We start from the raw sequence: 27,843 nt of genomic DNA on the forward strand, positions 1-27,843 counted from the left end.
GTAGTCCCACATCACAAAGGAAGAGGAAGAAAATAATTTCCTGCCACCCACAAGATGTCTTCCTTTCCTCAGAGGAGAAGACCTTTCACGGTAGGTAGCCAAAGGTCTGTTTTTAATCTATTCTCATACAAAGGATAACTATCTGAACATCCTGTCCCCCTTCTCAATCTGCTTGTACACTGTATTAATTTATTCTGCAATAGTCTATCCTGCATAGGCTTCTAAAGCAGGGTATGTTAGTCAGTTGTCCATGATGCTCTTTCCTATCTCATACCTTTAAGTACTGTTTTTCTTCAATGAGGGACTTTGCCTTTTTCAAAGAGAGTGCTCGTTTTTGTCCTTTCTTATAAAGATAGAAATGTTTTCAATGTACGCAGTTTCATTTGAGCACAAATCAAAAACAACTTGATCAGAGTGTAATTTCTGGTATACCTTATACTTTTTTCAACCAGAAACCACGATTTTTACTCTGGGTATTAGGGCCATTCTCTCTTCCTGTTTGCCTTGAATATGCCTACCATCTACCTACATGTTTCATAATACCTTTGACACAGATGCTTTTTCTTCAGTTTTCTTCTGGATACAAAAGTATCCTTACTTCAACATAGTCCATTCATTCCTTGAATAAGTCAAAACATTTCTAATCACCTCACCTCACTCCTCTGTTATCAGTCCCTTCTCTGTTGATTGCCGAAATGTACCTCACTAGCAGATAGCATGGTATGGTCCTTGCTTCTTGCCACAGAGTTGCCATATATGCAGGTCACAATTCCTGTGCATTTTCCATTCTGGAATCAAAATGGCTGCCTTTCTGAACTCAACTGAGCATAAGAATCATCCCTATAATATTCTTCCCTGTTGCTTGTGGAGGACTACAGGTTCCTCCGTTATCTTTTTATGCAGTTTTTGTCAGTCTTCTTTCATTCCTTTGTTTTGAACAACACTTTATATCTCCTGTCTCTTAAAGCGTGGTTTCTGGTTTAGGATCTAAAATTCTTAGTCTTTTGGAGTTTATTGCTGTAACAGAATTATATAACTTCATAACAAGGGATCCAAACATCCCAGTGTGTGAGCAGAAGGCACTTCCATTCATAAGGAGGGGAGAGTAATTGGTACCCCCCCATGTCCCTCCAAAAGTAGGGATTTTCTAGATATTTTTCTAATCCTCTGGAGCAGGTGGGGCAGAGCCAGAAACCACTGAAAGGGGACAAATCTGTGGGGGGGGGGGACAACCCCACTGGGTAATTGTAAATGCGTTCTGCTCATGCAGTGAGATTGTGTAAAGCAAACCCTGCTGTTTGCTTATAAAGGTAAACATTTGAAGAGTTTGTCACCTGCAAATATAGCTTTGATGCAAACACAAGTTAACAAACCTTTTCCCTGCGGAGACAGCACTTGAAAGGAAGTTGTTTGGCCCACGTGATTGTTTCCTTCAAATATTACTAGAAAGGTATTGGGTAAGCAGGCAAGCTGTCATAGATTTCATGTTGTTCAAGTAATGTACAAATCAAATTTCAGCACGTACTAACTGTAATGAAGATCCAGCTTCCCATGATTGCGTGCACCCTAAGGCCTCGGGAAAGAAGAAAGTATGCAGCCACCTCTGCCACCTCATTGCTTGAGCCAGTATACCAACTCAGGGCCCTTCCCACCCTGAATCCCTGCCCAAATGGAACTGTACATGAATGTCTCCTCAGTAGGAAATGATTTAGTCTGTCGGTCAATCAGAAGGGTTTAAGCCACTTATTTCTTAGGAAGACTCAAGTGGTGTCCATTGAAGTACAATCCTCTGAATTGTAACTTTAGGATAGTCCCATGTGTCATAGCTTTAAAAAAATCACCTTTAATGTGAGAACAGCGTTGGAACTTTTTTATATGGGCTTCTGAGAAGACTTCCTTGAGACAGCAACTGAAATAAAGGGAATGCCAAAGGGAATGAAGGAAAGTTACAAACTGCAGCATAGAAGAGAGCAGAGGGAAAAGGCAGGCTGCAGGGTTCCTGAGATCTAAAGAAGCAAAAGGCGATTAAAAGATATACGGTGGGATCCAGCAGAAGATTTTATGGAAGGCAATTGCACAGTGAAACTTCCTCTGTCTTCCCCTTACTGAAGTAGCCTGCATCTTTATACATAAGTGATTGTAACTCTGTATAATTTATTGTCTAGTTACACAAATTGTGCTAGTTACATTTCCAGAAGTGGTATTAAGTAGAGGAGAGTTACCGCTGAAATTGTCATAAATGGTCTGATGAAATATATTATCTACATGTTTATTTTCGGTCAACTTTAGAAATATTTATTATTCTATAGATGACAGAACGTATCATTTCCAAGCAGAGGATGAACAGGATTGTCAAATGTAAGTCAATCATCAATCAACTGAATTTATTGCTCATGGCCATTGGCCTTCACAATTAAAACATATCTAAAACATAATTCCAGGCAAACAGAATTAAAATGTCAAATGTAAATTGCATTTCTATTTTGCTTGAGTAATAATTGCTTTTTCATTTGCTAGTGATAATGTTGTGTTCTGTAGATTAAATAGCTACTTCCTACTTGAAAATGTGCCTTGATTGTGTTGCAGAGGAGCTTGGACAATTCAGCTTTCAGTAGTTCTAGTTCATTTACAAGTAGTAGTGTTTAGAAAAAGGAAACCTTGGGATTGTAATGCTTAGTCAGCAAATATCCCACTCCTACAGTTTCAACAGTTGGGGGATTTTCAGCTTCAGTTAATATAAATCTGGATTACAATTTAACATTTTTGAGTGAGAGAGAGAGAGGTTTCACCTTTGAATCTCAAACATTTGGGAATAGATCCAGTGAGTTCCTTCCACTAAGTAAAGAATCTTCTTCCAACAGAAGGAGCTGTTCTCAGAAGAAGGGAGGCATTGGAGCCAGCCCTTGGAAAACACTTATTTTTACTTGATTGGGGTTACAACGTATGCCAGAAATTTTGGGCTGGCCCTGACCTCGATAGCTCAGGCAAGCCCGATCTTGTCAGATCTCAGAAGCGAAGCAGGGCTGACCCTGGCAAGTACTTGGATGGGAGACCTCCTTGGAATACCAGGACCGAGAGGCAGAGGCAGGCTGTATCAAGCCAGTTCTCTCAACATCCTCCATGCTGGGTTGCCAGAAGTCACCATGACTTCCAGGCATGCATGCACATGCACACAATACAAGAACACCGCCCTCCCCAAAATTTGGGCTGAATCTGTCTGTTATACATCGCGTGGCCATTGATTATGACTTGTGTCTGATTTACCAGCCCTGGACTTAAATCTAACTACTGAATCACAGAACATCTATTCCTGAACCTCCATACACTTTACTACTGCCAAAATTATTTTGTTTGCAGGTTGTCCCCCAAACACACACAAACACACAGAGGCAGTCTTTAAGCAGCTGCTGGACAAACACTTGCCAGGGAATGCTCTAGGCTGATCCTGCACTGAGCAGGGGGTTGAACTAGATGGCCTATATGTCCCCTTCCCACTCTGTGACTCTATGCTTCTGTGATTCTACACACACACACACACACACACAAATCATCCATTTTATAAACATTTTCAAAAACAAACCTCTGTCAAAAGATGATTTTAAAAACCATGAAAAAAGCAAGGAAGCCAGATTACTAGAACAGTTGAAGCAGAGACATATGAATGTTTTGCTTTTTGTAGCTGGATATCTGTGCTACAGAACAGTAAAGAAGAAGCTTTAAATAACGCATTCAAAGGCGATGACAACACAGGAGAAAATAACATTGTCCAAGAACTGACAAAAGAAATCATCTCTGATGTGCAGAGGATGCCTGGAAATGACGTGTGCTGTGACTGCGGAGCACAAGGTGACCGTACAGTGCTGATGGAGTATTTATTTGACTGATAAAATAAAAAAAAATCTCTTCCCACCCCCAAAAGGTGGCAGTTAATAAGGGTTGCTATGCAGAAGAAGGCAATGGCAAACCATCTCTGCTCATCTCTTGCCTTAAAAACCCCATGAGGGGTCACGATGTATCAGTTGCAAATTTACGACACTTAACTATTAATAAATTACATTGGGTACATATAACATTGGATACACCAATCATACATAAAGCAGGTACAATAGTCAGACATAACAATCAGAAGCAAATGTGTCAAAAAACCCCAAAGAAACTGTAATTTCATACCATTAGATCAATCTAACACCCTAATGCAGGGGTATCAAACATGCGGCCTGGGGGCTGGATCAGGCCCCCGAAGAGCTTCTATCAGGCCTGCAGTGGAATTGGCTGTCTTCTGCTTCTTCTTCCAGTTCTGCTGCTGCTGCGTCATTGTAGGTTTGCAGCTTACAGATACACACCTGAACAGCATACTCAGGACTGCAACAGCACAGACATTTTGATGCAATAATTCAGAGCAAGAGGTGTCAGTTATCAGACACTGTTAAATAAACAAAATATTGCAAGAGTGCTAATGTTTTAAGCATGTTTTTATTTTAAGTTAAAAAAAGCCCCTTTGTGTTTGTGTCCTTTATAAAGTTTATATCTCCTCTACCTGGCATTACATTTTATGACATACATGGCCTGGCACAACAAGGCCTCATTTATATCAGATCCGGCCCTCATAACAAATGAGTTCGACACCCCTGCCCTATGTATTCAGACAAGTACTGATATTTCCCCCCATTTCGTTTTTGTTTTTGTTGTGGCTCTGTAATGGAGCCCTGCAAATCGTGAGGTTGGCAGTCATTTGCTCACGTGTGCTCCTTCTCTGTGCCCTCCTATTCGGAGTATCACATGGTCCCAGTTGTTTAAAGCCAAGACTGGTAGCAGGTATCTTCCCTCCAGCCATCAGGACGAAAGGAAAGCAGAAGAAGCCAAGCACATAGCCAAGAGGCTTGGTTTGGGGCTGGAAGAAGCTGGGGCTGGTCCTAGAGTGGTATGGTGACCAACAGAGGCAGAGCCAGCAGTTATAGTTTGCCCCTTGGTCCTCTTACTAAGGGGCAATTTCTGCTATCCACAAGAAAATGGCTAATGCAGGGTCCCTGTGGATGCCATGTCACCTTCAGGCTGCGATCACACACACTAAATAATCCACTTTCAATACACTTTCGAATTGGACTTTGCCAGTTCACACAGTAAAAATCCAGTTGGAAAGTGCACTGAAACTGGATTATTTAGTGTGTGTGACTGCAGCACAGCTACTCCACTGAATACATTACCTTGTGTAGCTTACATTCTCTTTTTATTTACTTTTCAGACCCTACATGGCTCTCAACCAATCTGGGCATTTTAACTTGTATCGAGTGCTCAGGAATCCATCGAGAGCTTGGTGTCCACTATTCCAGAATGCAGTCACTCACATTAGATGTGCTGGGAACATCTGAACTGCTGGTAAGCTGAACATGTTTCCATCATTTAAATGTTGACTGAGCGTCTAGACAGTGTATTCTTGCCAGTCAGTATAATTGTAAGAACCCCTTGGTTATCCATTAAAGGAAGTACAATAGAACAATATTGATTCTAATGCAACTGCAGCTCTGCTAGTACAGTTTCACTGAATAAAATGTATTGGATTGATGTGTGTTAAAGCAGCTTTTGCAAAAACAACCTAGAGATTAAAGTAGTGCATTATAGGTGCAGAATTTCAGCAGTTGATTTTGTGCTAACCTTTGCCTTAAGGATTTGTACTGGAAAGTGAAGTAAAGGTGGACCCTCGGGGGGGAGTTAAAACTTTATTCAGACATGGGACTGCTGCAAAAAATTGCATCTGTATATTGCATTTCCTTCACTTTCCCAGTGTTAGGTTTTCTCACTTACCCTGCAACATAATGTTGTCCTGTTATACATTTCCCTACCCCATCTCACCATTAGCTCTCCTGGCAGGGAAGCACATAACGTGTTAGTTGTGCAGATGAAGGTGAAGGAGGAACATGATGTGGAAAGTGATTTTCGATGATAGCTGGATGTCTGCTGTAATGTATAACTCGTCCCTTATTGCATATTCACATATATGCAATTATCTGTTTTATGAAAACCCAATGAAGGAGTGGATTTATGGTGCCTTCTTTGTACAAAATTCAGACCATATTTTCTTAAGGCAATGCTTTATAATGCAATCTTGTTGTCCTTACATTTAGATGGAAATCATAACTGGACTATCTATAGACTAACACTTACCTGGTTTGCTAGTAGGACAAATGAGAACACTTCTCGCCCATTCATAGGTGATTTAGACAGAAAAATCTCCATGCTACGTCTGATGCTAATTAAAAACACATCATACTACCCTTTCATAACCTTTGAATTGTTGGTATTTATCTTAATAGCTCGCCAAGAATATTGGGAATGCAGGATTTAATGAAATTATGGAATTTTGCCTTCCTGCAGATGAGATAGTCAAACCGAATCCAAGCAGTGATATGTAAGTGTGAAATGTGGAATGTATGAAGAACTGGTGTAATGTAATGGCTAAAAGCATAAGTTCAACTCTTGCCCCAGTCAAGAACTTTGGCAAGGCGCTGTTTTCTTAGCTTCACACGCATGTGCGCTTTCACACACACGTCTTATTTTCAGTATGAATTGGCAGGGATGTTGAGGACTACTATGTCTTTGGATACTCAGTACTACTACTAAATAATATTTCTATACAATATTTGAGTTCTACAGAAATCAAAAGAAGTATTAAAGTAACTGTTTCTGGAAAAACAGCCTGCGTGCGGGGAGGGCGGGATATAAATGGAATGAAATAAATAAATAAATAGTCAGTAAAAAGAAATAGACATCCTGTGGTTAAATTAAGTGTCTGGAGAATATCGTAGAACAAGAAGATGAGGTTGTAAACAAAGCCTCTTCAAAGAAGATTGATTCTCCACCCCCCCCAGCCCCCTGTGCTCTTCAGACCATTTAGAAGTGGCATCTTGTTATTCAGAGCTAAATATGTTGTTTGTGCCAATGTTAGAGAAGTAATGGAAATCTCCCCCCCCCCGGTTTGAAGCCAAAAAAACCTTTTTTAAATTGATAAAGACCCCTACTCCAAGAACCTGCATGTATGTGCAACCATATCTATGCACAATATTTCTTAAAAACTGGGTTTCAATGAAAAAAGTAGACTTAAATGGTTGCTGTTAGAAAGCGAATCGAAAACAGCCTCCACGTGTCCACAGACAGTGGTATATTTTAAAGGTTCCTTTATAAAATTCCTTCACTTGATTTAAAGAAGCAGCTGGAGGGAAGGGAATGGTCAAGACCAAATAAATTAAATTGCTGCTTATGAGTAAACTGCAGCAGCATTAGCAGGGTAACTGAAAATGTAGGCTTAGACTTAAAGCTTTGGCTTTCCACTGGAACCCAAATTTCTATTCTTGTTGAATTCACCCTTTTTTGTAAATTATTTTGAAACACAGGGGTTTCAGTCCCACCAACCATGAGCTCTGCTCATGGAACAGAATTTTCCCACCTCCTCTTTAGTTGCAGCCCACTGCAAAACCTGAAATGGGAGGGGAGAATCAACAAAAACGACATCTTAATGACAGAATACAACTACTTAATATGGTGTGGCTCTTGATTCATTGATTTGTTGAAGTGATTGGTAGTGTAGTCCTGTACATAAAGGAACAGGTTTAGGTTGGAGTAACTCCACATAAGATAGCACTGTAAGGCTGCAATTCATACACACAATTAGACTTGACATAGGTGTGAATGCCGGGTGGATTTAAAGGGCGCAATCAGACAACAACATCTGGGAAGCGGCCCGCAGCCATCAGCAACCCTTTCTGCTCTGCCGCAGAAGCAGAGTTAAAAGACACAGGGGAAAATCTAGTAATAAATGGGTTGCGATGGGCCACAGACGGACTCTCCCCTGTCTGATTGCTCCAGCGTGCTCTCATGGTGTTGGGATGGTCTGATCAGGCCATCCCAACTCCGTGCCATTGTCCCCCCGCCCCTTTGCAGTATGCGCATCATTGCAAACTCCATAGGGAGCCCTCGGTGCAGAGGTGCGATTCATTGATCCCTCATTTAAATGCATGGGGAAGAAACGGCACACACAAAAAGACGACTCACCTGCAGTTGCATGTGATCACACATTGACGGACTGCGCCTGCAGCTTCAAAGGGAGGTGTGATCGTGCAACTGTGGGTCAAATTCCTCCGGAGGAAATACCCTCGCACCCCCCCCCCCATTTTTTCTGGTGCGTGTGACCGCAACCTAAGTGACAGACACCCTAGTCGAGGTAGTAAGAGCTTGATTTCATATCTTTAATGTCAGTGAACTTTCACTCCTCCTAGCAATCGGCACTTGTTTGTCACCTCTGTTAAAAATTACCAGAGAAACCATTTAAATGAGTGGGAGTTGCAACCAAAAAGGAAGGATGGTCAAATGGCTGTTGTGAAGAGAGAAAAAAACTCAGAGGAATACTTTGAGACTTAAAAATTTCTTGCAGCTTTTAGAGGACTTTTAGATAAACAATGACTACAGTCCAGAGGAGTAGCTTTGGATGGAGCGTACTTGATCGGCTTATCCTCTGCAATCTGTAATGGATCCTCTCTTAAATCATGCATGACGGCAAATCTAAACAATTGACCAGGGGCTAAATAAAGTAAAACAGCAACAGAACAGTGAATGAAGATTCAGTGCAGGTTTATCCTCAGAAGAATTGAAGGATGCATCAGTTTAATGACTCCTGCACTTAGTTTTAATTTAATTTGTAAAATGATCGTACAGATTTGCTGTACAAAGCTGAAGGGATTTTACAGAAGTTGAGTTCACTTATGTCGTCTAATCAGGTAATTTAAATGGTTTGTTAAAGGATCATAAGTACATAATGCCTTTTGTATATATGTCAGAGAATGAGGAAAGCATTATGTTGAAAATGAAACCCAAACAATTTCTAGAAGCACCCTACACAATATCTGAGTAGGTAATGCCAGCTTTCAATAAACTATCCTATGCCTTGTTCCAGGAATGCAAGAAAAGATTATATTAATGCCAAATATATTGAAAGAAAATATGCAAGGAAAAAATACTCTGACACTGCAGCTAAGCTACAAAGTCTCTGTGAAGCGGTCAGAACAAGAGACATTTTTGGACTGCTTCAAGTATATGCTGATGGTGTGGATCTAACTGAGAAAATTCCACTAGCAAATGGACATGTAAGTGTTTTCAACCTTCATAGATCACTGATTAATGTAGAACTCTTTATTTATGACAGTGGAATCATAAATAAATTTGCAGTCCTTTGAGGATAATTCACTGTCACTCTCCTGCTATGATATAGTGTTGATGGTACATGAAACATGCCAGTGAAATGTTTTACATCAAAATTAAAAGCGCTCCCATCTGTTGCAAAAAAAACCCCAACAACCACCAAAGTAGATATCTTAAAACATAAGTGAAAAGTGTTTGCACAGAAATTCCACTGGAGATGTATGTATGTATGCTTACTGAAATCTAATCATAGAGGATTTTTGTTTTGTTTTAATACATTTATGACTTAAGATGCAATCTAATGGCATATGTGTGGTTTCTCAAATATTTTGAACTTGAGGCCCTTTCTAAATTTTGAATGGTTGCCTTCCCCAAGCCATGGGCAGCCAGTTCTTTTTTTTTTTAATTCACAATTTATGAATTTCTATAGCGAACAATAATACAAAAAATTAATCTTATTTTCCTACAGTCTATTATATTATTCACCCCCTTTATTAATAGAAAGTCTTCTCTGGCTTATCCACTAACTCCTATTATACTTGATTAATAAACAAGGATTACTTCCTATTCTGAAATCATATTGTCTTGTACCACCCGTTACATGTAATTCCATTTAGTTTCCTAAATTCTTCATCCCATACTCATATTAGTTACAATACATATATTTACGTAACATTGGACATTCTTTAGTTAAGTATCTACTATTACATACTTCCAATTTATTCTTCAGAAAGGCCGACTTCAGCCAGTTCTTTGACAGGCAAGACACAGAAACTGCACTCACAGATACATATCTGCAGCCTAGTTTGTATGTGCAGAGATCTGTGGTTTAGGAAACTCATCCATCTCTCTTATTAGAAGATGAATAGGACAGGGCAACTCAGCCATGGCACTGGGAAAGCAAGGCCTAATTCTTTACCCACATGCTGTTTCCCATCTGAAATCTGTCTGTGGGCTGCCATTAGTCCAACTAGAAAAAGGGATAGAGCAAAGTCCCTGTCTTCTTTTTTACCTGGACTAATACAATTCTGGGGGGAAAGTTTTGATCAAGGAAATAGCATGGGGTGGGGGAGAAACAATTTCCCTCCCCCTTTTTGCCAGCACCACAGTCCTTATCTAACTCAAGAAACTCCTTATTAGCTCTTGGTCCCTTAGGGTGAAACTCCATATTACATTTTGTAACTAGTCAGGTCTAGGCTCCCCAATTTGCTTTCCCCACAGTCACAAAGAAGCTGGGGAGAACAGCATTTTAAAGATCCTCTGGGGCCCTATTCAGTTTAGGACTGCGTAGTGGTGCAGCACATTCCTGCCTCCCTGTCTTTTTCCCAAATGTGTGGGGGGGGGAAGGATTTTTTGCCCCATTTTGGAACTGCACATGATTGGAATAGGATATAAATACGACAGTCTGCTTTTTAGAATTTGTTCAGCGTAGTTTAAGCATAAATATGCATGGCACATGGATACGATGTTTCCAAAACGAGAAAAACCATTGTATGAGTATGATGCAATTTTCAGGAACAAGATGAAACTGCCCTTCATCTCGCAGTAAGATCAGTGGATCGAACCTCGCTTCACATAGTGGACTTCTTGGTGCAGAATAGGTGAGCAGAAGATCCGTTTTCAAAACTATGTGCACAAAATTATGTAAACATAATTGTATGAGAATCTCATATGAAGCAGACTATTGAGAACTGGACCAGTGTAAACTGAGCCCATTACCTTTCTCTTTCTGTACAGTGGAAATCTCGACAAGCAGACGTGCAAAGGCAGCACAGCTCTCCATTACTGCTGTTTGACCGATAATGTTGAGTGCCTCAAACTATTGCTGAGAGGGAAAGCTTCCATTGAAATAGGTAAAAGGGGAAAGAGGGTTCCTCAGTTTGGTGTAGTGGTTAGGAGCATGGACTCATCTGGGAGAACTGGGTTTGACTCTCCACTCCTCCACATGCAGCTGCTGGTGTGACCTTGGGTTAGTCATAAGTTCTTTCAGAGTTGTTCTCTCATGGTCAGTTCTTGAGAGAGCTGTCTCAGCCCCACCAACCTCACAGGGTGTCTTTTGTGGGGAGGGGAAGGGATTGTAAGCCACTCTGAGACTCCTTCGGGTAGTGAAGGGCCAAGTATAAATCAAATCTCTTCTTCTTTTTCTCTACTTTGATGGGCTTTATATAAGCTTATTTGCAGGATAGATTTATTTAGTTAGTTGGTTACTTTATATGCTGTCTCTTCGGAGCTTAAGGCTATGATAAAAAACAATACTCTAAAATCATCAAAACAGCAACATAAATGATCAATATTAAAAAAGCCCATAAAGCACCTGTTGAGCTTACAAAGGAAAACAACTAATGAAGGCTTACAATCAACAGAGAGTTCTTTCCTGTGTAATATAGAATAGTTCATTTATCTGCAGGCAGTACTTTGAATGAAGATCATTAATATACCCAAGTTTTGATTATTTTATGGACTTTTCTTGGTTTCTGTGAGGCATTATTATATGGTAAATACTGAATTGACCCAATGAGGAAAGAAACAGCTAGCTACTGCTAGTACTTCACTGGAGCAAAAACTTCAGCTAAACTAACAGAATACTTTTTATATATATTACAGCATTTTTTTGCCCAGACTTGGATGGCCCAGGCTAGCCTGATCTCATCAGATCTTAGAAGCTAAGCAGGGGTCAGCCTAGGGTTGCCAACCCCCCCGGTTTGCCAGGGGTCCCCCGTTTTCTGGCCAGCGGGGGAAGCGCCACCCCCAACACCCACAGCCACCCCTCTCTCTCCCTTTAAGTGTGTGGAACCCATGTTTCCTCCCAAGCCCGATCGCCGCTTGAGATCAGGCTTGCAGGGAAATGCCAGCTTCGTGCACTTAAAAGGGAAACGCGGCTGCTCTTAAAGGGGAAACGCCGGCTCCTGCACTTAAAAGGGAAACGCCGGCTCCTTTAAGTGCAGGGAACTGCTGTTTCTAGAGATCTGGCACGCGGGCGGGGGGGGCGGTGGACATCCCCAACGTGACGTCATCACGTCGGGGATGCCCCGCCCCCTCCAGGAACGCCCCCTGGGGGTGGAAGATGGACTTGGCAACTCTAGGTCAGCCCTGGTTAGTATCTGGATGGGAGACCACCAAGGAATTTTAGGGTCGCTGCACAGAGGCAGGCCATGGCAAACCACCTCTGAACGTCTGCTGCCTTGAAAACACTACAGGGTCCCCATAGGTTGGCTGTGACTTGATGGCACTTTCTACCACCAAAGTATTTTCCATTTTCCATGAGATGTACTTGCTAAACTGTCCTGTCATCAGCACTGAAAAGTGCTTCTCTTTTGACTGGATTGTACCTGTTGTTTGGTTCATTCTCTTCCCATTCCAAAGCTGTCTCAGTTATCGTAACATGCATTAAGGTTTCAAAAAAGAACGTAACATTTCCCCCTCCATTGATTTACAGCTAATGAAGCTGGAGAGACGCCACTTGATATAGCGAAACGCTTAAAACATACACGCTGTGAGGAGCTGGTAAGATATTTTTTTTACTGTGTTCTGAAAAGGAGAACTGTTCCTTTTAATCTAGTTTACGTACAGTGAGGTTTCTGTGTTGTTTTATTCAGAAGGATGGGAAAGGTTTCCTAAAAGAAGAAATCTTTGTTTACTTAGAGCTGGTGGTCTTCCGCCCAAGAGTTGGGACTCTCAGGAGAGTAAAGGAGCCCATCACCTGGGTAGGGGAGTGCAAAAAAATTGGTATTTTTCAGTTTCGGGTATATTGATCCCGAAAAATATCAGTATTTCCTGGTATTTCCTAATCCCAATACTGGTATAGTATTCAGATTCGGTAAATATTCGGGAAAGCCATTTTTTTCCGGCTTCATTATACCCCATGAGACCATTATAGTCAATGGTCCCCATAGGCTATAATGAAGAATTGAGCTGGGGGGGTATCTGGGGCTCTGGGGGGGGCTGTTTTTTGAGGTAGAGTCACCAAATTTGCAGCATAGCTTCTGATGCCTCTCCTCAAAAAAACCACCAAGTACTTTTTTGGCTCGGTTTATGCCAAATGCACACCTCTACCCCTGAGTCAGAAGCCCTTATGGAGAGTCTGTCATTTTCTGCTTTTTGGAAGCACTTTGTGCTAGTTATTTATTTAGTGAATTTTTATCCTGATTTTCTCCCCAGCAGGGACCCAAAACATCCTACAGTAAATACAATTTAAACAAATTTTTAAAAAGACACAGTAGAAATGCAAACAAAAAGCAAAAAGTCACAAAATGTACGGGGCTGTTGTCCAGCAGGTTAGTCTATCAAGGCCAAAGCCATGAACTAAGAGCCCAGGGCCCTTGGACTCCTGCCTCTGGCCACACCCAAGTTTTAAATATCTGCAGCAGGAGAGACAGAGACACTCAGCCTAGATTTTATATACTGGCAGCCATCTTCCCACAATTTCCCCTCCTGCTGGAAAGAACTCATACATAGAGAGCAAGCCACGCCTCCTGATTCTCTGCACACACACGCGCACACACACTCTGAGGTGAACAGCAGGATGGCAACAAGAGGTCTCTCAGTGTAAGAAAGTATTCCTTCTTAGCACAGTCCGATTCAGATTCTGGCTTCTATTCCTGTGAGATGGCTGTGATGTCATGTGCTTGAAGGTCAGTGGGTCCCATGTTGCTACCTAAGGATAAAAGGGGGTCACTGCCTGGAGACACTGAAGACCACTGGCTTAGATCATTTCCCAGTTTACATTTTATGCCTAAACATAACATATATGTGTCCAAATTGTGCCCACATCCTTCTTTTTTCTTTTTTTGGCAAAATGCGAATAATCAGGAAATAATGGGATGGATCCCATGACTATTTTTCATTAACTAAGGATCCTTGCTCCAGCGGAAAGGTGTGTAAGCTAATGCTGTCTGTCTTCACAACAGCCCCTTGGAATAAGGGGATGAATAGGAAGCTTCAGTGGAATGTCTGAGCCTATTCATTGAATCTGTAGCTGAGAAAGAAGACAGAGCTAATTTCTCTCAAAAACCCCTCAAGCCTCAGCCCCTGTGATACACCCAGCTCTGTCCCCAAGAGCCCCCGATCTTCAGGAGCAACTCTTTCAGGACCCTTGGTTGGCTGTGGAGGAAGTGAGAGAAGTTTGTTCTATGAGCTCATGCCATTCATAGTTAATTTCAACACAGGCTTTTTACACTATTAGACTTGTGGGTGGGCTGGGCTTTTGAAACATTTTTTACTTGGGAGACCATTCAGTCATGCTGTTTCAGCAGGGGCTGGACCATGGAATTCCAGATGTGTCTCTTATCTTCCTAAGAATCCAAGAGCTGAAATAATTAGCCAGGGTTCCTTTTATTAACTCTAGAAGTGACTCTCATTTACACTATGTGAAGAATATTACAGGGGAATGTGATTTCTTTTTTTAAAAAATAAACAAATTACAGATATATATATAAAAAATACCAAATGTTCATAAGATACATTGCCCATCTAAACCCCCTTTTGTCTTGTTTCCATGGACATAAAAATCCTTCACCAGCAACTGACAATAGTAATACTATTCCAATTATATACTTGCAAGTTCCATTCTTTGTATCACTCTTGACCATAAAAGGTCTACTCTATATGTATCTCTGATAAGCTGTTAATTTCACTAAAGTATAGATTTTCAATAACTCGTCTTGTAGTTTAGGGATATTTTTTAGTTTCCATTGCCTGGTAAAAACCAGTTTGGCAGCAATAACCATATGTAAGGCAAACATTTGCTGATCTCTGAGGATATCAGGTAGATAATTCAGCAGCAGAGTCTCTGGTTTATGGGGGATTTGTTTTTTCTAACCTAATTGATATAATTTTTACCACTTGTTTCTAATAGCTGGAGGCACGTCTGCATGCCCTCCACATGTGAAAGAAATCTGCCTTGCCTTCTTTACAGAACCAGCATATGCTGGTACCAGTCTTATAGATCTTTGCCAATTTTAAAGGAATTAAATGCCACCTGTAAATCATTTTCAACAGGTTTTCTTTAAAGAGAGGCAAATTGTAAAGGTAGTACCATGAGTGAAGATAAATTTCCATGCTGAATCATCTAAGTTGCTACCTACGTTTTTTTGCCACCTCCTGCAAAATTAATTGGAAATGTGATAATTTCTTAACTGAATGTGTGTGGGTTTGGGGGTTTTTTTTGGGGGGGGGGGAGGTTGCTGTGCAGATTCAAGACTACACCTTCTCAACTGCTATATAAGCCTTTAACATTTCTTTGGCATTATCTTCTGCTGAAAGGGGGGCAGGGCAAGTGGAGAAAAGAACCAGGTTAAGAAATGGGTATTTTCATGACTGACATTCTGCTTTGCCTCATGATGCCCAACTTTGGTTCCTTAGCTAGGCCAGGCCTTGGCTGGAAGACTTAATTCCCATGTTCATGTAGAATACGAATGGCGGCTACTTCATGAAGACCTGGATGAAAGTGATGACGATGTGGATGAAAAGTTACAGGTGAGTGATTGAATGGCGTGGCTTCAGTGGCCTGCCAGCTTTAAAGGTTTCTGATTACTCAGATTAAAGGGAACATTTAACATACTATTTGGTACCCTTGTTGATAAGTGCCCATTCCTGTCCCTGTAGTACAAGATAGGTAGCCATAGTCCCCTTCACCCTGAGAAGTTGCCACGCTAAAGACACGGATGATAGGTGGATTTTCGGTGCGCGATCACACCGCAACATCTGGGAAGCGTAGTATACCTGTGACTAACCCGTGGCTTCTCGCCGAAGATGCGGAGTAAAAAACTACCACATACGATATACTAGTTTCTGGAAAATGCGAGGCAAGGGCGGGCGTCTGATCGTGTTTCCGCTTGAATCCCGTAGCATCCGGCGCCTGTCCATGTCCCGTCGAACAGCAGATGTGTGGGGGTTTTTTTAGTCTGCACAGGATGCACACAAACAATCATGCGCATGCGCAAACTTCAGTTTGGAAAAAAAATCCCGTTTGCCACAGAAGCGGTGCCTAGCGATTGCCTTGTGATCGCGCCGCGCTGCTTCTTTGCCGTGTTGCAGGATAGCCGTGTGATCGGCACCTAACGGCCTAACCACGGGACCTCGACGGGACATGTGATCAGGCTGCCACACGTTACTTTGCTTCGGGGCGAACAGCAACGCTCCCCCCCACCCGGCATTTTCCGGCCCATGTGACCAGGACCCATGTTAGTCTGCCTGTAGCAGTAGAAAAGAGCAAGAGTCCTGTAGCACCTTAAAGACTAACACAATTTGTAGCAGAGTATGAGCTTTCATGAGTCACTGAAGTGAGCAGTGACTGATGAAAGCTCATGCCCTGCCACCAATTTTGTTAGTCTTTAAGGTGCTCCTGGACTCTTGCTCTTTTCTACTCCTGTAGTACACTTCAGGGACAGGAATGGGCACTTACCAAGAAGGGTACTTAACAGTATCTTTATATTTTTTGCTGGATCATCTATTACATGGCTACTTTCTATTGAGTAGTGTTTTGAGCAGAAGAGATTTGTGGCTGTTTGTTTTTATATTATAAGCAGCTATTGTGTAATTTCCCCCTTTTTATTACCTCTCTACATTTGCATGCTAGTGAGTGGATTTTTAATTTCTGAATACTGTTCTTTCTGTTTGCCAAAGGTCAAGAAGTGTGTGGTCATATTTATACTCAGCACGGCGGTAATTTACTCCTGTATCAGTGCTCTACAACACTAGTATTCCACTCCTATTCTGAGAGTGAATGGGTGCTATATGGTGTGTGTGTATGGGTGGGGACACGTGAAAAAGCGTGTGGGTGGGGGAATTAAATCATCTGGTGCTGCCACAGCGTGCCTTGTGGCAATGTTTAAAAGGCTTAATTTTTCTCTAAAATTGTGTTGGAGGCCACAGGTTGGGCTCGCTTCCATTGTCACATATAGACTGTGATCGCACTGGCGGCTTGGCGCGATATGGTGCCGCCTCTAATTGAACCGGGTTAAAGTGTAGTGGGATATATCAGCCACACAACACACCCTGCTGTGGGTTACCCACCGAGACATCCCGTGGTAAAGCATCCACATTGTGGCGCCTCAGCCATGGAGCGAACTGCAAAAAAATTCCAAAAACCATGTGTGTGTGTAGTGCACATGCATCTGCACATAGGCAATTCTTTTTAAAAACTGCCTCCGTAGCGGCAGAATGGATCTGCAGGTTCACACTGCCAAATCCGTTCTGCACGCACTCCCCCGTGTTCAGACATCCGGCCATGCGCAATGAATGCACAGGGAAACAAAAGCACCACTTCGGAGATGGTGGCTTTTAACCCAGCTCCAAGTTGTCCTCTGACAGGGTGAGTACGTCCGCAGAATGCCTGACCGATGTGGCTATGTGATCATACCCATTTAATCCGTTTGTAAAATGTGCCTATATATCGAGCCAAACTGCCAGTCTGAACCATAGTTTGGCCCTTAGAAAAAATAGATTCTGCAACTGTGTTCCCTATACTCCTCTGTATTCCACCTCTGGGGAAGAAGCCTGACAAGTGATACCTGTTTAAGCAGGAAACTGTATGATATTGCAATACTCAGTGCTCAGTAGTGAGGCTAAGAATAAAAAGGTGTTACACCACTCACCCTGTATAAGTAGGCTTCTAGGCTACAGGGACTTGTGAAAAGAAGATTAAGCCCTATTCTCTTGGTTATGCTGAAGGAACAGTTGAATGTTGCTACTGCATGTGGCTTGGGTCCTGTTAAATTTTGTAGCAAAAAGGACAGTTTTCTATTTATTTTTTTAAATCTGCAAAACATTACATTTTGAAGTGAGCCTCTTAAGCAAAGTAGCCAAAGTTCTTTTGAAAGGGGGCATGCTAAGGTTACGCAATGATAACGTTTGGGTTTTTAAAATTAGTTTTACTCCCTCTCCATATAGAGAGGTATGGTGGTTTTGCTTTGATTAATTGCTTTTATTACTGAGAATCTTTATTAAAAATCATAGAATCATAGAGTTGGAAGGGACCGCCAGGGTCATCTAGTCCAACCCCCTACACAATGCAGGAAATTCACAAATACCTCCCCCCCACACCCCCAGTGAAGATTTGTTTCTTTTATTCCAGACTAATTAAACACAAACTCATCATTTGAAATACATGCACAGACAATGTGTAAAGCACGGCTTTACTGGGGATAGATTTGCCTAAAATACTGCCTTCAGTGGCTGAACATAGGGTTGGATCTTGCAGATCTATTCCACTAAGAGTGACTTACACTGAGTTGCCAGGTCCCTTCATCCCTCTGATGGGGGGATTTGGGGGGCATTCCAGGATGTCTCCAACATGATGACATCACCCAGAAGTGACATCATCAAGCCAGGGATGTCGCGTGGAGATGCTCTGGTTTAAGGGCAAAACTCTGTGGTAGAACCAGCTTAAAATGATAGAGTTTTGCCCTTAAACCAGACTGTGCCCGCGCAATGTCCCCAGCGTGATGATGTCACTTCCGGATGATGTCGTCATCCGGGGATGTGGCTGTTTGGGGGTGGGTTCCCCCGCCAGCCAGCTGGCCGGCAGTGGGGAGAAGCCCCAGAAATAGGGGGAACCTCCCACCCCAACCTGGGAACTGGCAAGCCTAGTCTTACACCAAAGGAAGGCTCCTTGCACTGGGGGAAGGCACCTGCCTTTACTGGAATGGATCCACAGGATCCACCACGTGGTCTTATTTGATGGTGTGTTGGATTTCTGTGGTTTTGGTCTGTGTCAGAAGTGTTTTCAGTGCTTGAAATACATGCCCATGTGTGTCTCTCTCTTTCTCCATTCTTTTTTTTTTTTAAAGCAACCAAGCCCCAATCGAAGAGAGGACAGGCCTGTCAGTTTCTACCAGCTAGGATCTGGCCAACTTCAGCCAAATGTGGCATCTTTGGCAAGAGATGCTGCCAACATAGCCAAGGACAAGCAAAGGGGCTTCATGCCCAGCCTCTTGCAGAACGAGACCTATGGAGCTATACTCAGCAGCAGTCCTCCTCCCACCCAGACTCTGGCTTCTGTCACAAATGCACCGCCCTTGCCTCCCAGGAATGTTGGAAAAGGTACTAAATGCTGTAGAGATGCTGTTACACTTAATAGGTTTGGAGCTGCAAAAACCTTGTTTCTTCCACTTTGTAGATGCATTTTAGAGTCACTTTGGTCCAGGTGGGTATTGGCGATATAAACTGATGTGATTTTTCTCCATTTAACTTGGGATATACACCTCTGCTTTCTAGGTGGTTTTTTTTTGTTAATACATACATACAAGTAAGTGTGTGTGCGTAATTCAAAGCACTTTCCCCATGCTAATCAATCGTGTAAATCAACATATATGACCAAAGGAACATCATAATAAGAAAGGCTGAAGTCATGAAATACAATCAGTACATGGAGCTAGATCTTAGAACTCCATCCCACTAATGGCAGAGGCCTCCTCTGGAGCAAGGAGGCTTTGCTCTGGCAAACGGGGCATGTTCTGCCAGCACAAGGATCCACCTACTGGTCACGCAAGGCTGCCTTCTGGCCTGACCTGCCCTGCGTGGCCAAGCTGTATTTTTAGCAAACATTCCATTCGCTGAGTATTTAAGGTGAGGTTTAGTAACTGCTGTGCCAAGGGAAAATGTCAGAAAAATTGAGGTTAGTTGAGCATTGCAAGTAGATTCAGGGCTCTTTTTATTGCAGGAACTCCTTCGCATATTAGGCGACACACCCCTAATGTAGCCAATCCTCCAAGAGCTTACAGTAGGCCTTGTAAGAAGAGCTCTGTAAGCTCTTGGAGGATTGACTACATTAGGGGTGTGTCGCCTAATATGCAAAAGAGTTCCTGCTATAAAAAGAGCCCTGTAAGATTGGCATGTGGGAGTAACCATCAAACTACTTTCCTAGCCCTGTGTTGATAAGTTACATCATATGATCTTTAATTTGCAATATTGAAGACTGGAAGATTGAGTATATATTACTATTATAACCATGTTATATTATTCTGCTGGTCCATGTCCGTAATAAATTATAGAATAATTGAATATTGAACAAAAGTCTACCATTTATTATATCAATTGAAACTAGAACTAGATTCCATTAACAATTCATTTTTTGTCACTAAAGTAAGGCTTCTACATGATCAACAAACACTCTAAATTGGCAAGCCTCGGCTAAACACTTTTAACCACATTCACATGAACAAGTGCAAAAAACTCACAGAGGCGGGTCTTCCACACTTTTCCCTTTCCTATAGCATCCCCCTTTATCCCCCCCTCCAAAAGTGACACTGTCAATCAGCAGAACAAAATGACATGTGGCATTGGAGGGCTGCAGTGGGGAGGGAGAGTGAGAAACATTGTCCCTCTTGCTATAGTGTGGGTGGAAGGTTTGCTCTTCCAAGCTTCCTTTGCTGTCAGAAGAGGGAGGTAAATCCAATGTCTTCCCTTCTTACTGCAGCTCCCATGTCCCATGGCATTCTGTCCACAAGGCTCCCCAACCCCAAACATCAACTTTTGGGGGCTCACAGGGGAACGGAAGGCAGGAAAGATTTGTCTTTGTGAGCACATTTTGCTTGTAGTTTGTCGGATCCAGCCTATAGCTCTTCAAGGCCAGGATGAGGCATGTTTATTGTTCATGTTGATTTATAAGCTATTCCAGGTTTCAAAATGAATGTCAGCATTTTTATTCCTCACTTATTCTTGCATCAGTTTCTGAGGTTTTATTATTACTTCATAGAAGGTGCTGAGGCTGATGTATTTACTTGCTTACGGCTTTTCAGTAATCCAAAGCTAAGTTGCCATTTGAACGCATGCTTGAAGGTAGTCATACAGCTGGGTGACCTTGGGTCAGTCACAGTTCTCTCAGAGCTCTCTTAGTCCCATCTACCTCACAGGGTGTCTTTTGTGGGGAGAGGACGGGAAGGTGATTGTAAGCCACTCCAAGTGAAGGGCAGAGTATAAATCCAACTCTTCTTCTTATAATTTGGTGTCTTTCCATGGTGAAAGACAATTTTTTTTAAAATGCAAATGGTCAAAATGTTTGCATGATCAGTAGTGTTTTTTCTTCACTGAATACCACAGTCAACTGGAGAATTACTATAAATGCATCGTCTTCATCAGGGAATTTAATATATGTGGCCTACAGTAAATTTTGCACTGAAGTCCCATTCACAGATTGCAGCTGCAGTAGAAATCAGCAATTTAAAACTTTAGAGTTTCTTACACTTTTTATCTGTGGTTAATCTGCATGCCAGTTAATTTTCTTCAAATCTTTCTTCACCGACGTCTATGAAGCATTCAGTCGCAGTTGATAAGAATATGGCATTACAAAACATGTGGACCTATGAGAGAATGGTTACACTTCATAGCTACATTGTAGCTACAGAAACAATCTGAATAAAATTCAAGGAGAGCAGTGAAGAAAAAGAAGAAAGACTGGTCACTTGGGAAGAGCAAATTCTCAGCTAGGAACAAAAAAATGATTCTCTTCCTTCTCAGTGACTTGCATAGCAGAGTAACTTGTCTTCTTTGGCTAATGTTTCCTCTCATCATACACTGTCCTAGTTCTTGCTTTGTCACTAATTTTTCAGTCTTTCTTCTTAGTATTATAGCTATTGTCTTCATTCAGATGTCACACAAAACCATAGTTACATTAAACTAGCTATGGTTAATGTTGATTCTGTGTGCTGGTATTAGTTGGAGTCTGTCAGGCTTGAATCGGAAACCATGGTTTGACGCCTATTTACTAACCATTAGGGATGGGCACGAACTGGGAAAATGCAGTTCGGTTCAGTTTGTGGTTCGTGGTCCTGCAGACCACGAAAGGTCTAGGGGACTGCAGAAGACAGCCCAAACGAACAGTGTGGCGGGAACGCCACCCCAATGCATACCTGTTTTTTGGGCTCCCTTCTGCAGTCATTTTAAAGTTTAAAGGGACTGCCAAAGACAGCCTGAAACAGCTGAGCTGTTTTTGTGGCTTTGTGGGGAACAGAAAGCAGGGGTTTAAATGGACTCAAAGTCCCATTAAACCCACACTATCTGCTCCATCCACGAACCACTCTAAAAGTTCATGGAAGTTGAACCCGTCATAAACTGCTGTTCTCAAACCACGAACAGGGCAAAATTTGTCACGAATTTTGGGTTTTGGTTCAGTTTGTGTCCATTCATATGAACCATAGTTAAATCTTTTAAGTATGGTTTCATATGTGGTATGGATATGGACTACGGATGGGCACAAACCTCATCACAAACCTAATTTTGTCACGAACATTGCCCAATTTGTGGTTCGTGAGCCTTGGTTCGTGAGATTTTGTCTCCCATGAACCACCATGTTTTTCATGGAGGTTTGTGCGGTTCATGGACCATGGTAGCGGTTTGTAAGCCAGACATGCTGGTGCTGATGAATTAATTGTCAAAGCAACAGGGGGGGGGAGATGGGCTTCTGCAGCCCTGGAAACACCAATAGTGGCCCTCCAAAGCTTGACAGGCAGCTCTGGCTGCCACAAGAGAGCTCCCATTTAGCTCTATGGAAGCAGAATTTATTTATTTATTGCATCCAGTGGATTCCTTGGATGAGAACCCACATAGTCCTCCTCAGTGGGAGTTTTGAACACCTGTCCCTGGCTGGGGTGGTGTCTGGTAGGCTCAGGGCTCTGACCCACCACCTGTCCCTCTGCTACAGTCAGGCAGAGGGGCTCAGCCACTGAGTTCCTCGGCTGAGGACCTACCCTCCCACCTAATTAAGAGTGTAATTTAACCTCCTTCGTGCCATGAGGGGGAGAGTGGTGGACAGAAGGGCTTGTCACAGGGGAAGAAGTCCACCCCTGATCCCACAGGCCCCGTCCCTGTGGAACAAGCCTGTCCTGCTAGCCCACTAGTGCCCAGCTGTACTAGGGTGTCACCAGGGGTTTCAGAGGCAGAACCTCTGTTGCTCACTGTGCTCTTGGGGATGGACTTGAAGGAAGAAGAGCTATTAGCACTGCCAAAACCAGAGCAGTTGCTAGAACTGTTTGTGGAGGAGGCCTCTGAGAGTGAATTAAGGGGTGGTGGGGAAACACCTCCACATCCCAACTCCTTGGGGCTGCTCCCATCTCTAGTCCACCCCTCCATCAGTCCTCTCAGCCCAGCACCATACCACAGTGGCTAAGCTTCTGGCCTGAAGGGGGAAGAAGAGGAGGAGGAGGAGCAGCCCAGCACCTCCAAGAGTCCAACCAGGGAGGATCCCCAGTACTGGTCCTCAGTGGTGAGCTGGGATGTCGGTGGCATTGGGGAGGCCAGTCGTGCCCTGGCAGAGGACTCAGCGGAGGTGATGGTGAGGGACTACCTTGCTGAGCCCCCCAAGCCTGCTGACTACAGTCCTCTGGAGTACTGGTCATGCAAAGCTAGAGATGTAAAATTTCCGGAAATTTTGAAGCTCGGAAAAAAATCCGTTTTTTCCCCGGTTTTTTTCGGGGGGAAACCGGAAATTTTCGGAAAAATTGAAAAAAATGCTACATTAGCATTTCTTTTGTCTTTTCTAGATTGAAAGTCATTCTGTTACTTTAGGAACATAAAAAATGACTATGGACATTTTTACTTGGCATGAAATTATCACAACTAGCATATTAAAAATATAGTGTACCCAAACAATTATTACAAACAGAATACCCACCCACATGCAAAAACAAAACTGAAACCTTTTTATTTTCTTCTGACAATCGCACCTCCTAAAGGAAGAAATGCATCTTGTTCTTGCATTGGAGAGTTCAGTTTGTAACCTAGGACTTGCTTGTCCTCAGTGCACAGAAATTAGATCAATCTGATACCATTATATATTTTAGAAATGATTTGGAAAATATTTGAACACCTTGTCTTAAAATATTTTATTTATCATGTTAAAATAAAACATTCCATAATCAATTTCTTTTCTTTTCTTTTCTTTTTTCAATTTTTCCAATTTTTCGGAAAAAAACAAAAAAGCTTCAGGGAAAAAAATGGACCTGTCCTGTGTGGCCATGAACCTCCTCTCCTGCCCTCCCACCAGTATCCAGAGTGAGCGGGTGTTCTTCTACCTAGGAGACATCCTCAGCCCCCACCATGGATGAGTTGGCCTTCCTCAAGGTCAACATGGCTCTGCTGGGCTACCCCTCTCTGGGCCTTGTGGATTAAAGATCCAGGACCCCTGTCTCCCCCCCCTTCCCCACATCCACCTCTTCACGATTTCTGCCCCCCCAAAATCGTTGCTTCCAGCCTCCCCATCCACATTTCACTATATCTGTCCCCCCAAGAATCATCGCTTCCAGCCTCCCCATGTCAATGTCTGCCTCCTCATGATTACTGTCCTCTTAAGAATCAATGCTTCCAGTCTCCCCCTGTCCACATACACCTCCATGTCTGGGGCTGCTTCTTGGAGTCTGTTTTGGACTTGGCAGGTCTCCTTTCAGCTTGAGGGCTGCTCTGCCACTCACTAGCCCACCCTGTTGGGGAGATGGATTCTGAGTGTTGCCACTCTTTCCCGGGACTACCTTTAGGACTTGGTCGTGTGTCATCCTTTTGGTTCAAGGGGCTGCTTTTTCACACACTCGGCCGCCCCATTGTAGATGTTGGATTCTGGCTGTGGCCACTCTCATCCAGGGCTCTGTTTCCACATTAAAAAGACCTTCTCCCTCATGCTCAAGGGCTGCTCCACCACACTACCCCCATTGGGATTTGTAAACACCTCCTCCTCCCCCAAGAATTGTTGCTTCCAGCCTCCCTGTCCATATCTGCCTCCTCATGATTTCTCTTCCTCCAAGAATCATCGCTTTCAGCCTCCCCGTGTCCACATCTGCCTCCTCATTATTTCTGTCCCACCAAGAATCATCGCTTCCAGCCCCCTTGTCCACACACATCTCTTCACCATATCTGTCCCCCCAAGAATCATCACTTCCAGCCTTGCACCCAGCCCCCCCCCAATCTTTTAAGGTTTTGCGTCTCCATAGGTGTCTGGTGGACTCAGGGCCCTGCACCACCACCTCTCCTTCTGCCAACGCCAAGCATAGAGTCTTAGGTGCTGAGTTCCTCGGCTGAGGACCCACACTCCATCTCCCTGGGATTTGTGAACACCTGCTCCTCATGAGTTGTGTCCCAACAGGAATTGGTGCTTTCAGCCTCCTCCCTAATACAAAACCCTCATAGCACAACACCCATTTCATGAACCAAAAACTACCTCATAGCACAACACTCATTTCATGGACTGACATCCACCTATGCAAACCTCTACCTCAGTGGTGGCGAACCTATGGCACGGGTGCCGGAGGTGGCACTCAGAGCCCTCTCTGTGGGCACGCGTGCCATCGCCCCAGCTAGGCCCAGACCATCATAAAAGTGTCGAATTCTCTGCCAAATAATTTTAAGTAAATGAAAGCATTTGGGATTGCTTTCCTTACTTTGTTTGGATCATCTTAAGTTAATGTATGGGTTGTTTTTTTTAAAGTAAAACCTCAGTATTCAGGTTAAATTGCCATGTTGACACTTTGCGATAAATAAGTGGGTTTTGGGCCGCAGTTTGGGCACTCGGTCTCTAAAAGGTTCGCCATCACTGCTCTACCTCATCAAACTCCACCTGCACAAGTGAGCTTGTTTAATTGCACCCAAGCTTTCCCCATCTACAACAGCCATCTTGACAATGATAAGGCAGGCAAATGACTGCTTCCCAGTTCAGAGGGGAAGAGCTGGTCACACCTAGAACCCATCTTCACAAACAAGTGACTGCCTCCCAGGCACAGGGGGAGTGTGGCAGGCCCCCCCCCAAAAAAAACTCTTTTACCAGAGGGAGGCAGGGGAGTGACCACCTCTCGAGCTCGAAGAGGAGGGTTGGCACCCCCAGAATCCATCTCCACAACTGGGTGACCACCTCCCAGGCACAAGGGGGAGTATCACAGGCCATCCCCCCAAATGCTATCACGAGGGGAGGCGGGCGGGCCCAAGGAGAAGGGTTGGCTGCCCCTACAGTCCATCTCCACAGCTGGGTGACTGCCTCTCAGGCACAAGGGGGAGTGTGGCAGCCCCGCCAAAACCCTGTCACCAGAGGGTGGGGGGAGGGTGACCACCTCCCGGGCCCAAGGAGGATTGCCCATGTGCAGCAACAATGTCAATGAGGAGGAGGCAGGCGGTACTCAGCCCCCCTACAGCCAATCCTCACCAAACTTGGAAAGCAGGTAGAAGGGCATCACGGGGAGGTGTGCTGTGAGAGTGATGCCTCTAGCATGCAGGGGGTCCATTCGGCACACTCCTGAACCTGTGGCTGTGATTTCCCCAGAGAGCACTTTCCTGGGGGCACCTGCTTTGAAGGGCCGCTACTCAGCTCCCCCACAGCCAATCCTCACCAAACTTGGAGGACAGGTAGAGGGGCAGCCCGGGAAGGTCCTCTTTGAGTTTGATGCCTCTGGCTTGCAGGCGGTCTGTTCAACACACTCCTGAACCTGTGGCTGTGATTTCCCCAGAGAGCACTTTCCTGGGGACACCTGCTTTGGGTTGCTGTTACTCACCCCCCACAACTAATCCTCACCAAACTTGAAGGGGAGGTAGAGGGGAAGCCCAGGGAGCTCCTCTGTACATTTGATGCCTCTAGCTTGCAAGGGGTCTGTTCAACATACTCCTGCACCTGCAGCTGTGATTTCCCCAGTCAGCATTTTCCTGGGGGCACCTGCTTTGAAGGGCTGCTACTCAGCTACCCCACAGCCAATCCTCACCAAACTTGGGGGCAGGTAGAAGAGGGTCAGCTAGATACATGCAGCAATTTGGTCTCTGTAGCCCATGGGGGGCATTTAATCATGTGACAAACCTCATGAGACCCCACAAACCACAAATCAGGATGAAACTCCCATTTTCCGAATTCGTGCCTATCTCTAATATGGACTTCCTGGCTTTTTTCCTTAGTACTGTCCTCAATTCAAAGGCAGGCTTAGATCTCAGCCTGATCTCTGTGGGATGGTTGGAGAAAGAGTAAAGGTGATGAAACGTGCATTGATAAGAACATAAGAGACGCCAATGTTGGATCAGGCCAAAGGCCCATCCCGTCCAACACTCTGTGTCACACAGTGGCCAGAAATACCAGTGCCATCAGGAGGTCCACCAGTAGAAGCCCTCCCACTGTTGACTCCCCCCTCCCCAAGCACCAAGAAGACAGAGCATCACTTGCCCCAGAGCCCCTATCTATACCTTGTGGTTAATAGCCACTGATGGACCTCTGTTCTGATCAAGGACTGAATGATTGCCTGCAGACTAACCATAGTTCGAAGTAAACCATGATTTTGTGTTCTGTCTGAACTGAGCCATGATTTCACTATTTGCCAGCAGAATACTGTTTCGGTGCTGTTTAGTCACTGGAGTTGAAGAGATTAGTTTGCTGGTGTATATTTATTTCTGACTTCTTTCTAGTCTTGTCAAACCTTACATGGCTTAAATCTCCTGATGCAGTGTGTTCTTGCTCACCCATCCTATCATCTATCCCCCCCCTTCCCTTCCATTGCCTGCTGTATCAGATGTGCAGCCAATCCTGCTTCTCACAGCAGATGAAGGGGAAACAGATGATGGGATGGTGGAGCTGAAAGCTGGGAGCAGATGCAGCCGGCTTTGCTTAACGCAGTGTCAGAAATCCTCAGAACACTTCCTGGGAGTAAACCCCATTGAAAAAAATGGGACTTCTGAGCTGTCCTGCTTAGCACTTGCTTTAAA

The 27,843-nt window shown here is 43.7% G+C and overlaps 1 protein-coding gene across 1 annotated transcript in view; it reads left to right on the plus strand.

Annotated features, from left to right (window-relative positions):
• ASAP2 (ArfGAP with SH3 domain, ankyrin repeat and PH domain 2) overlaps positions 1-27,843 on the plus strand; it is a 144,031-nt gene that overhangs the window by 107,453 nt on the left and 8,735 nt on the right. The window contains exons 13-22 of the mRNA XM_015412136.1: positions 2,310-2,358; positions 3,680-3,846; positions 5,243-5,376; positions 6,312-6,406; positions 8,945-9,134; positions 10,705-10,790; positions 10,927-11,042; positions 12,626-12,693; positions 15,550-15,663; positions 18,978-19,230. Of these exons, the coding sequence (XP_015267622.1) occupies positions 2,310-2,358; positions 3,680-3,846; positions 5,243-5,376; positions 6,312-6,406; positions 8,945-9,134; positions 10,705-10,790; positions 10,927-11,042; positions 12,626-12,693; positions 15,550-15,663; positions 18,978-19,230 (1,272 nt within the window). The remainder of the gene's footprint in view (positions 1-2,309; positions 2,359-3,679; positions 3,847-5,242; positions 5,377-6,311; positions 6,407-8,944; positions 9,135-10,704; positions 10,791-10,926; positions 11,043-12,625; positions 12,694-15,549; positions 15,664-18,977; positions 19,231-27,843) is intronic.

The sequence above is a fragment of the Gekko japonicus genome, unplaced genomic scaffold (assembly GCF_001447785.1).
Source record: "Gekko japonicus isolate JY-2015 unplaced genomic scaffold, Gekko_japonicus_V1.1 scaffold2123, whole genome shotgun sequence".
Classification (NCBI taxonomy): Eukaryota; Metazoa; Chordata; class Lepidosauria; order Squamata; family Gekkonidae; genus Gekko; species Gekko japonicus.